General features: G+C 41.9%; 1 protein-coding gene across 2 annotated transcripts in view; it reads left to right on the top strand.

Moving 5' to 3' along the window:
- CALN1 (calneuron 1) overlaps window positions 1-12,543 on the top strand; it is a 636,055-nt gene that overhangs the window by 181,780 nt on the left and 441,732 nt on the right. For both annotated transcript variants that reach the window (XM_036907892.2, XM_036907894.2), the window contains one exon: window positions 11,197-11,321. In XM_036907892.2, coding sequence (XP_036763787.2) covers window positions 11,197-11,321 — 125 coding nt within the window. The remainder of the gene's footprint in view (window positions 1-11,196; window positions 11,322-12,543) is intronic.

Genomic DNA, 12,543 nt, shown 5'->3' on the forward strand with positions numbered 1-12,543 from the left:
CCTCCACCCAGAGCACTGGGCCGAGCTCTCTATATAGCGCAATAATAGCTTATTGCCTACAGGTGTGGAAGCGGCAGCCCCGCAACAGGCCAGTTACATCATCAGGTGGTTTAAGTTCAGTGAGGATCCTGGCCATAGGAACCCCAACTTCTCCACATATATACTTGAAAGTTGCTGAGTAGGTCTTGAAAGTTCTCACCACGAAAAAAAAGGTAATTATGTGATATGATGGAGGTGTTAGCTGGGCCACTGTGGTAACCATATTGCAACACATAAATGTATCATGTCAAATTAACACCTTAAACTTACACAATGTCATATGTCAAGCCTATTTCCATAAAGCTGCAAAAATCGTCAATTTTAGCTTCTAAAATTTTGACTTTTACTATTGTTTATATTTATACTCAATTGCACCAGGCCTGCTTTTGAATACCTCTACTGAAGTTTGCTTTGTGGTATTATATTTGATAAATTTTTGCAAATGCTCCACATACATTTGTGAAGTGATCTTTGGGGGCTATGGACACACACACACACACACACACACACACACACACAGATACACATTAAACTTCATAGAAACATGTTTACATTATTCATATCCTTTTTGTTTCTATTTTTTTGTCTAGGTAATTTGTCAGAGGCTTTCAGGGTATCTTTAAAAGTCTTCAGCACTTTTTAAAATCAGCTTTTCTTTGTATTTAAATTATTTTGACTGTGGAGGAAATGGAAGTTCCTATGGGCAGGATCCTCACCTGACCCTAAACCACTTGATGGTGTAATTGGCTTACTGCTAGGCTATTGCTTCCACACCCTTGGCAATGAGCTATTATTGACTGAGTTGCTATATAAAGAACTCTGCCCAGTACTCTGGGTGGAGATGGAGGCAGAGATGGAGGTGGATTACTGACCTACAGACTGGTGGATGCAGACATGTTTCTAGTGCTTAACCTACTACTGGGAGAACAAGCTGGGTAATAAACCCCTTTACGCCAAGAATGTTCCATTGTCATTTCTCGGTCTCATTGAATCCATAGTGAACTTGCCTGGGGCTGAAACCCTCAGGCAAGACATGACATTTTAATGATGTGATGATATATAATACAGAGAAATTTGTGACTAATATATTATCATTTTGGATTTTACCTTTTTTAAACATAAGGTGACCTTGATTGTACTTTCAATGCTTTTAATTTTAAATTGTTTTGAGGTTTGAACTTTCTTTCATTTTACACTTGCCTTAAAATTGTTTCCCATGATTTAATTTTTAAATGTCTCTACTAATTTTACTTCAAGTGACCCTTTAAGGGCTGCAGGTGATGGAGATTGGGCCATTACTGTGGCTGCTTGCTGTTCTGAAAGAAGTGGAATCTTACTTTGTTTCTTTGTGAGTGACCTGCCTTTTGTACCTGGATGCTCAGAGGACTTTTCCTAGGATCTTTGCAGTTAAAAAAATATCACTAGGATATCTAGTTATGCCCGTGTGGTCATGAATTGAATATGGATTCTTTTCCTGCTACAAACACAGAGATACTGGATAAAATATATTAAAAAAATTTAAACACGTAGCACAGCTAGTTTGTTCACCTGCTCACAGAATATTCATCCTCCCTGCCCCTGCTCCACTCTGCACTGTAGGGATGATCCCTGCAAATCATATGCACAGATTCCCTGGCCAAAGGGAGATAATGGCAGATAAGAAGGAAGAGAAGCTGGGGATAGAGAGAGAGGCTAGGATATTTCTCCCCACCTCTGTGTGCCTCAGACAAATGTCTCCAGCACATTCTTTCTCTTCAGTGCTTCCTGCCCTGGATCCTGGTGGAGCAGAACCCCTCCTTGCATGATCCCAGCTCTGTTAAGCAGCACCTACCATGTTTCAAGCTCCTTCTGGGCACCCTGGCTTTGAGGTTCTGGTCATTCCATCTTCTCCATATGTCCCTCTGGACTAGAGGGGAGAATGACTTTCTGCTGTAGCCAATCTCTGCTACCCATACCCCATACTCTTCTGGGCTTTTCAGCCTTCGAACCACTTTGTAGATAGCTTACTGTTTTAAATCCTTGTATTGAGCTACCTGACATGGTCTCTGTTTTCCTGACTGCACTCTGATTGGGAAAATAATTCAGTATGTAAGAAAGAAAAAGGAAACTCAGAGTCCAGAGAGGATGGCATAGGAATAGATGCTGCTGGAGAGGGAGAAGACCCAAAAAGGCTTTAGTCGTTGGGAGTTTTAAGGTTCATGCAGGGAAAAAGCGTGTCTACCCACGTGGGACAGGAAGCAGGAACTGAGACCCTGTTGACTGCTACTCCTTATATGTGGGGACTAGACTCTGTCTGCCTTCTGCTCGGCAACGTGGCAGAGATTCTTTTTTCTGCCCAGAACAGTGGCTGCAAGAGAAAAAGGCTCCAGCAATAAATCAGAATTCCAAACCCGTGCCTTAGGGATGTGTAGTTCACATTTCCATTCCCCACAGGGTGCTAGCCTTACAAGCCAAGGATGAATGTCCAAACTGGTCCTCAGCTGATGAGAGGCCTGTGGCTCCTGTGCAGTGGTCATGGATTTCTGAGCACGTGTGGTTTCCAAGGGAAAAGCAACACCTGCTGAAGATTCTGCTGGAGTTCCTGCCATAGAAAGTGACAAAGCACACCAGGGACAGTGTGCCGTTAGGGAAAGTTAAAAAAGTAAAAAAAAAAGAGGACTACTGTTGTAAGAAATAAATAATAGGGTGACATTGTGAAAGAAAATAGGAAAACATAAAAGAAGAAAAGGTAAAAGAAGAAAAATTATAATGAAAGATTCATACTCACTGTAATTAATATGTAATTATAGTGAAAGATTTGAGCTCATGAAAAATGAGAGATGGATGGATTTATAAGAGAACCAAATTAAACTGCTAGAAATGGAAAACTTAGTCATTTAGATGAAAAAGTCAGTGGCTGGATTAAACCAAGAGTTAAGTTACACTGGAAAAAAATTTGTGAATTGAAAATAATTTAGAGGATATTGTGTATAAGATACACGGGGAGACAAAAATATGAAAATTAAAAAAGAAGTTAAAGAAGTTTGGAAGATACTATAAGGCATCAGTTAAGGTTTAATTCAAGGGCCAGTCACTATTCTATGATTTTACGAAGAAAGGGATTTGATACAGGGAATTTAATGCTTATAAAATTGGTGAAGGGCTGAAGGACCAAGTCTCCAGAATTATGCCCAGAATAATTCAGAATCGGCCCTTTAGGAGAGTTACTACTACTGAGACTGGCGGTAGAATATGCTTTCTGTTCCTAAAACAATGGACCCCCCAACAGCTGGAGAGTGGGCCCTTGAAACAATGATCCAAAGATTCAGAAGCCACTGCTCCTCTTCCACTATCTCCATGACTGCTCTTCCCAGCCAGGAAGCTGGAGAGCAGATGATGCAACTTCACTGCAGGAAAATGTCATACTTTCATGACTTTTCTTGCCTGTAGAAACTGCCAGAAGTGGTCAGGAAACAGCCTTCATCCAGTGTCATGCGGGAACCAGCTCCTACCAGCTTGTGAAAGTCAGACTTGTTAAATTTTCCGGAATTTTATGAGTCAGTTATTAAACATAGACATAGTTGAATGATAAATGAAAAAGAAACTTACATTCTAAAATAAAGCATAAACTTAAATTATATTAAAAAGCAAAGGTACTAAACACTAAAATTCATCACTTCCTCATCATTTCACTACACTTTCTTATGATTTTGTGGTTAATTTAGTGTATGGCATCTCTATAGTAGAAATCTTGTACCATGGTGTGCTGGTATACTATGGCCTATCTCTTCCCAATTTCTCATTCAGTGACAGCATGTTGCCAGCTGGGAATTGGAATATCTACACCATAGAAATTAGTAAATGCTGCAAATCAAGACTGTTTTTTTGACACCGAGTTGGTAAACATTCCAAACTTGTGCAAGTGCTTTTGAATATGGGAACTAATTCTTATCCAGAACTCTAGTAGAAATCGAGTCTGGAAAATACAGTTACTAGTTTTTCAACTTCTTCAATCATGTAGAGTATGAGTGGATTTTGGATGAACCAGTCAGGAGTAGCAAGCTCTGACATACACCTAATACAAGTTTACAAAAGAGAGAATATAGAAATTGGGAAAGAGCCTATGTCTGATAATACAGACTCAGAGTTGTCCAGAAGGAGTATTAATTAACATGTGAACAAGTAGATTTCTCATCAGCAGCAAACCATCTTCAGAGTACTCTAAGGAAATAATTTATAATTTTCTACCAAGTTGAACTATAATTCAAATGAGACTGAAATAATTTTTTTAGACAAAGATTTAAAAGCTTTCTGCTTACAGTTCCTCAATGAAGGAATTGCATATTCCCTTTGTTAAGAAGGGAATTTAATCCAGAGGAAAGTACCCTGCAAGAGGCAACAATGGGCAGAGAAACTGGTAAAGTTGTGGAAGAGCCTAGATAAGCATTGGTTGTAAGACACAACAATAACAGCAACAATGACTAAATATTGGGTGTTTTAAAAGTTAGGTTGAAGTGAAACATTGGACAGTAACATGGAAGAACAAGGCAATCCAAAAATGATAAACAACCCAATAGATGAAGGTAAAAAGCAAATTTATAGAAAAGGAAATCAGAATGGCCAGAAACTATACAAAAAGATGCCTAATCTAGCAAGTAAGGAAATCCAGTTAAGAAAAAATGCGTCTGATACTATCAAGTGTTGCCCAGGCTACAGGGGAAAAATAGACATGCTCTTAGATGAATAGATGGTCTCTAAATTGCCATAGCCACAATGATGATGGTTTTAAAATGTGTCCACAAATTCTTTGATACTCTCTTTTTTAAAAGGTGGGTCCTCATTCTCGTCTTCATGAAAGTAGGCTGTACTTAGCGACTTGTTCTAATGATTTGAATGTGGTAAAAGGCAAAAGGGAAGTGTATGATTTCCAAGACCAAGTCATTAAAGCGCCTTCTTCTGTATTTTAGATCACTTGCCTGGGGCAAGCCAGCTGTCATACATGAGAACATGTAATATTTTATCTAGATATGTAGGCTAAAGAAATTCCTACAAATATACACAAAGAGACACATATGAGGATATACATTGCAGTACACTTTTTCATCAATTGAATAATGAATAAATTGCAATACATTTATACAATGGAAAACTATGCAGTAGTTTAAGGTAAATGAATGAACTAAGTGTATGAGTATGGATTTGGACAAATTCATACAATTTAATATAGAGTGAAATATGCAAGTTGCAAAATCCTATGTTTGGCATATTATGTAAATTTAAAGATATATGCAGCAATACTATAATATATTATATATAACTATACCTAATGTAGGAAAATTTTAAAACATGGATGGGAAGGATACATTCCACCTCCAGAATAGAGTTGTCACAGTGGAAAGGAGGAGGTGGAGAAATGGAATAGGTGGGCAGGACTTTAATGTCATGTACTATTTCTTTAAAAAAACTTAAATTAAATAAGGCAAAATATTATCCTGTATTCAATCTGGGTGATGGGCCCATGGGTACATTATATAACTGCTGAACTTTCTATTTGTTTGAAATACACTTGTGGCTATGAATGTAGATTTTCATTTTGCTATTTTTGGAGTTATCCTTTGTTTTGCAAAGGTCTGCACCTTTTCTAAACCAGCTTACCTCTCAGTGTATTTTCTTTTCTTTTGGGTATGATATCTCCTTTCCTTACTCTGATATTGCCATGTGAATTTACGTTCTTATTTCATAGACACCCTGCTTTCTTACTTGTTTGGAATGGCATAACCAGAAACTTAGTAAAATTGTCTTCTTTCATTGATGACAATGTGCTTTTTGCTCTACATCTTGAAAGTGCTTCCTCCTGTAATGACTCCAAACTTTTATACAGACCCCCATGTTGGTGTTTTTGCTTACTCATGCCTGTCTGATTTGAGCTGTATCCAAACTCTGTTTGCCAACTGGCATGCCCTTGCAGGATCTTAACAAGGGAGCACAGTTGTTTTATAAGTGCTTAGTCAAGTGCTCAGAGTCTAGCTGGCATTCCTCTAGTACATCATTGCTGCATTAAGATAGGCTCTCTTGTCCCCATAACTTAACTCTTGGACTATTAGGAGGAGACATATATTTATGGGCTACTTGAGGTCTTTTACAGTTCTTTCTTAGTTGAAAATAATAACTGAAAAAACCATAATCCCCATAGGTCATTGCTTGTAGAGTCCTTCTCACTGACACCCTTGCTCGGCAGTGAATTTCACATCTTCATGTGCACTCAGACCCTTCCGTTCCTAGCCACATTGCATACTGGGAGGTATGGTCCCTGAATAGCTGGAGGAAGGGGGTTGCTGCTTCACAAGGGTGCTCAGGACAGGGCAGTTTGACATTGCTTTTAAAAAGATGCTTTTAAAAAACAATTCCAGCATAGTCTTAACAGTGATTGTCTGCTGTCATGGTTGGTCATCCCTGAATATCTGAAGTGGAGGAGAATTTGAGTAGATAAAGATCTCTTCTTATCCACTTACTATTTGACTCTATTATTTAGTCTCTGAATTCAAAGTGTGGGTATGCCATTGACTATTTGTCATTCTAAATCTAATTGCTGACTTAATAGAAGCTTCTTCCATACCCTGGCATTGTTGCTATGGGGAATATCGTTTTTGTGTTCCTTCACTGGTATTTTGGGGGAATCTGGCAAGGGCCCTAACCGGGTTGGCTGGCTCAATTTTTCCCCTTGTATGTCTGGTGATTAGAAGACAGGAGCCTCTGGGAAGTCTGCAACAGATTCCATGCAGACTGCAGATGCTCCACAGAGAGCCCAAATTTCAACTGAGGTCTTGCTCCTCCTTTCCAAAGTCTGCCTAGGACTTTAAAAAATCTAAGTTCTTTGAAGAAGTTTCAGAGACATGTTGCCATGCAGTCAATCCTCTAGATGTTTTTCTTCCTCTTTCTCAGCGATCCATTACCAGAAACCTATGCAATTTAAATAAAGTATTCATAGCAATATTTCTCAAACTATTTGTGAAGGATTAGTTTTCTTTCTTTTTTAAGGTTCTTGGCAGACTGATACTTTTCTGAAATACAGTAAGAACGAGTTACTGGCAAAATAGAAAAGGAAAGATATAAAAAAAATCAAGTCAATCGTTCACATGCTTAGATGTTGGGACAATACAATAAATTGCTATAAACATGTCAATGCTTTCTTTTAATTCCCATCCATATCTCATTGCAGACCAGCAACAAACTGTTTGGCTGGCAGTGGTCCATAAGCCACACTTTGAGTAGCACTGCTTTGGAAGTCCTGCAGAATTACATTTTGGTACATTTCTTTGTCCAGAATAATAATCAGCCTACAGCGATGTGCCTGGGACTTTGGTACTGAAGAGAAAAAAATGCAAGGTATATTAGTCTGGGTTCTACAAAGAAACATAACCAAGATGATCTATATATAGAAAGAGATTTATTGTAAGGAGTTGGCTCACATGACTATGGAGGCTGAGAAGTCCTACAGTCTGCAGTTGGCAAGCTGGAGACCCAGGAGAGCCAATGGTATAAGCTCCGGGCAGAGTCTGAGTCCAAAGACAAGAGAGAACGAGGTCCCAGCTCGAGCAGTCAGGCAGAGAGAAGGAATTCTCCCTTCCTCTGCTTTTTTGTTTTGTCCAGGCCTCCAACAGATTGGCTGAGGCCCACCCACGTTGGGGCAGACAATCTGCTTTGCTCAGTCTACCGACTCAGTGTTAATCTCATTCTGAAACACCCTCATAGACATGCCCAGAATAATGTTTAACCAAATATCTGGGCACCCTATCAAGTTGATACATAAAATTCACCATCCCAGAAGGGCTTCATCTCAAGTCAGTATGACTGGGGCTCTTCAGTTTATTACTCTGCCAAGAAATGTGCCACTTTCTCGACCCTAAAAGAGATACTATTCAGGATGTATCAAAACCCCAGTTGTACATTGGAGGCAAATGAGGCTTGCAAAGGAGAAGTTGCTTACCTATATGGCTAATAAGGGCAGGAGCTGGGATTTAAATCTAATGCTGTTTTTGACCAGAAAGTCCTGATTCTTAACCATGAAACCATACTGCCTTACAGAAAATACATAAAAACTATTCATGTGATAACCAGTCACTTAAATCATATTTCTCAGCAAGTGGAATTGTTGTTGGTAATATTTATATATACATTTTTTGTTCATTCCCCCCCTTATAAGGGTCTGTCTTTAAGTTAGCTCAGGACCTTGTTTGTCTTTGCTGATATACTTGTGTATTTCCCCCCACCCCAGCCAAAGATGAGTCTTAAAGCTTGGGTTTCCCCAGATGGCTTGGAGTGAAATTTAGTTCTTAATTGCAGCAGCTGTTTTTAGCTTAGTTGGGATAATGTTCTTCCCTTTCTCAAACATGATGTCATTTATCTGTATGGATGGTTCAATTGCTCATGTTTACTTTCCTGCAAGACTTTGAATGTTTTGGGTGCAGAGACTGAATGAACTGAATGTGCACCTAATTTTGTAGGCTGCTTTTTCCAGAAGCAAATTATATTGGTACATCAAGTGGGAACACGTTGTGATCAGTTTTCTCTGCAAAGTACTCAACACTTATCATGAGGCTCATCTGGGGGGTAGTTTGGATGTGTTTCTTTCAGTATAACCTTGTTACTGTGGCTGTAAACATTGGTGTGGCAGATCCAAAGATTTAGACAACCAGGTAAAGGGTGATAATGGGAAGATATTTACAAAATGCCAATAAAACCAGAGTTCTGAGTGGTGCAAAGGAAAGGAGCTAAGCACCTCTTGTATTGACCTGACTGGGCCCTCCCCAGGTGGTGAAGTTAGAAGAGCCCAGTGTCGTGTCTTTCCATGTTTATGGAAGACTAAAATTTTGGTTAAAATGATAGCTGGTGAGGCTGACATGGTCCTCAAACCAGTGCTGGGAGGGCAGCTGAGACCATGCAGGAAGCAGTAACCAGTGTGGACTGCGGGCTTCAGTCCAGGCTGAGATGACCACTGCACATGGCCTCCCGAATCAGAACTGGCCTTTGGAAAAGGGAGGGTGGTTCTAATCCACATATCTGATTCTCATTTTTAAACCTGTGTGTTCTGAAAATTAACTTGGAGCAGAGAGGAGATGGTAACGGAAATGTTCTTCCAGGAAAAGGTTCTTGCATTCTATGTAAGTGTTAGAATAGATTCTACTGGGAGGGGACTCTGACTTAGAATCAGCTGAAATGTACCCCTTAAAATTGGCAAATGCTGGCGTACTTTGTAACTAGCATCCTGCCATTTGTGATTGGCCCTGGGTGTGTTTGTTAGCTGTGGAGAGCTAAGGGTGGTTTGGAGGCCGACGGCTGGCTCTTGACTCAGCCATGTGTCTGTTTTGCTTTTCAGGGCTCAGAACATGTGCGAGAGTTGGCCCAGTTGTTATGATGAGTGAAAAGTACCTTTGATAGAAATAGAGAAATCAGGAAGTGTGGCCTATTTTTTAGGAAGATAATTAATTCGTTTTTAGACATCTTGAGTTGGAAATGAGAGCTTGACATCCAGGTAGAAGTGTCTGCTTAGCTGAGGCTGCTTAGTCGAAAGAACATTAAGGAGGCATGTGTCCTACACCAGCTTTTTTTACTCACCAGCTCTGTGCTCTTGGTCAGGCCCTGTAAGTTTCATGAGTCCTACTGGTGGGCCTCTAGGTGAGCAGCTCTCAGCCCAAACAGGGACGTGCTGGGGTGTGCTCTAGACTGGAAGGAGGGGGGAGGGTGTCCTCCTGGGCCTGTCACTCCATGGTGTCCCAAGGAAAGACAGGAGCCCCGCCCCTGGTCCTGCCAGCTCCAGCATCCCATGGTCAGGGTGTTGGCTGTTGTGGGTGTGGTTTGTGGACAGCAGGGTTTGGGTGTCCACACCGGCCTTCAGCTGGCTGTCTTCCTGTAATTTACACGTGTGCCTGGAGGGTCCCGTCGGCCCACTCCAGCTCATTGTACAGATGCAAACCTTAGTAAGGAAAGGGGCTCTACAAGTGACTTATTTGGAGACTGGTAGATGTATGGGGAGAGAGTCCAGGGGTCATTTCTTTCTCACAGAACTGTGTCAGGGAGGCTCTAGGTTCTGCTTGAATGCCCCCAGTGGTGGGGAGATTCCCCCTTTCTGTGCAGCCCACTTTACCTCCCTGGAATTCTGTAAGGGGTGCTCTTTACCCACATCCTATAATTGATTCCTCATACTACTACCTAGTCCCCAATTCCAGTGAGGGTTATCAGTCCTCTTACCCCCTTCTGGATGGGGTAGCAGAGTGGCTCACTCCCTGTAGGAGAGCCATGCTCTTTCTGCTCTGGAGAGGCCCACCTTTCCAACTGCCTTTCCACTTTCTCTTCTGTGCTTTTTTCATCCTTCTTACTACCTCTTTCCCTCCCTTTCACCTTAGCTTAGAGCCTCTGGCCTGCTTTGCACTTCTGGGAACTTCTAAGCCCCAGGGGTGGCCTTTCTAGCAGAGAAGCTCTGGTCTAAGGGGGTGATTTCATTTCCTGGGGGAATGCTGGAAGCTGCTTTGTTCTGGGACACCTGAGGTGTCCTGAATGGCAGGGCAGGTGTGAGCAGTACCTCAGAGGGGTGAGCTCACAAGCTGCGAGCAGGCATTTGCATCCCGAGCAGGCATGGGGGCTGCTCCTCAGAGGGGCAGACAGTTGTACGTGTTTGCTTAGAGCCTGGCATTTCCTACCTTCTCTGAGTGCTGTTCAATGAAACACCTGCCTTATCTGGGTAGAATGAAACACTCGGATCTCTGCATGGTCACAGCCATGACGTCTAGTTCCTGGGCAGCTCAGCATTTCTGGGATGTGTGGTCTTTTCTTATGAGGACTGAGAAAGAATTTATTCAGGTCAAGGACAGTATTCTTGTTTGCATGGACAGGCAGCTTGATGATGACATGGTGTCCCATAGTCTGCAAGGACAAAAAGGTTCAAATTCATAATTAAATGGGGACAGTGAAGTCAGATGCACTGTGCAGGGAGGGATAGAACTTGAGCTCATTTGGGAACTGTTCAGGCCCGGGGACCTTGGGATCTTCTGACCTTCTCTCTAAGATGTTATTGTTATTTAAAAAATAATACTGGCCATCTGAAAACCAGGGTGGTCCTTTAAGGAAGGAAAGGAGGAATGAATGATGTCTTCTCTCCCTGCCCCCTTTTCTTGTCAATAGGGAAAAGATGCCTTTCCACCATGTGACTGCTGGCCTGTTGTACAAGGGGAATTACCTCAACCGATCTCTCTCTGCTGGCAGCGACAGTGAGCAGCTTGCTAACATCTCTGTGGAGGAGCTGGATGGTAAGGAGCCTGCCCTGTTGGATAGGTTAGCCCCCCAAGGGGGACATCTGAAGTTATTGTGCCTCTAAAGTGAAAGTGCCAGGTTCTGGCTGCCAGCGGGGCCAAGTCTAACCATGTGTGGTGAGTCAGGAAAGAGTTCAGAGATAAATTCTGCGTAAATGACTTCTTTGAGAGGGACAGACCTTGTAACCTGAAAAATCTATGGTGACTATTTTGGTTTCCTTGGATACTGACTGGAGGAATAGTCTTCAACTACCAAAATGTATTTTCCAGTTTATGGGATCTTTATCACCAATGGCATTGCCGTGTTTCCATATTGTCATTTATGATGGGGCCCAGCTGCAGGGGAGGTGTAAGCCCTGCTAATGGCTGTCTCTTGACTTGTGGCCATGGTGCTTTGAATCCTGCCCAGGTAAGAATCATCTGGAAGCTGTGTCTAGGTGGGAATGGACAGCAATTATTTTAATTGCCTCTCTGTTCCTTTGCAATGCAGTACAGTCCTGGGTGTTCAGGGCAGGGCTTGGGATGGTCACAAACATAGGAACATGATGACCATATCTATTGTGGGTCAGGGCTCATATCCCCCTGGGCAAAACAACCCTGGATCAAAAAAAAATTTCAAAGAGGAAGAAGGATTTTTTCTAGAATAGAAAATTAGGTTGAATCAGCCAGATGTTTGCAGAGGTGCTACATCTGCTGAGGCCAAACCAGTTTTCCCTAGTGTGTTGAAATGCTGTGTTCCTTGTAACACCATTTAAAGCATGAAGTTTGAATTTGCTTTCTAAAATAGAGAAGTTGAAATTACCCCAAATGGCCCACATATTTGATTTTAAGTGTCATGGTCTGAACTGGTGTGCTCTCTCTGTGCACAGTTGTAAGCTTAATGTCCTTTTCCCACCATGGGAAGGTAGGGAGATTCAGCTCTGGGCCAGTGACATCAAGCTTGTCGTCATCCAATAGCTTTTCCTGCTCTTGTACATTTTGTTTGCCTGCTGATCGAAAGGCTTGCATGTTTACACAAGTGAGCAGTGAAGTGGCAGATACGAGAGAAGTAGGGGTGATGCATGTAGGCTGGGCTCCTTAGGTGCTCACTGTGGTCTGGACCGAGACCGGAGGCAGGAGAGCAGAGTGGGACCTTCATAGCAGGAGCCAGAGGACATTCAAACACAGGACAAGAAGCTGGCAGTGGAGCCCAGACTGCCTCTGGAGTGGGCCTGTCCTG

This window comes from Manis pentadactyla, chromosome 10, assembly GCF_030020395.1.
Source record: "Manis pentadactyla isolate mManPen7 chromosome 10, mManPen7.hap1, whole genome shotgun sequence".
Taxonomy (NCBI): domain Eukaryota; kingdom Metazoa; phylum Chordata; class Mammalia; order Pholidota; family Manidae; genus Manis; species Manis pentadactyla.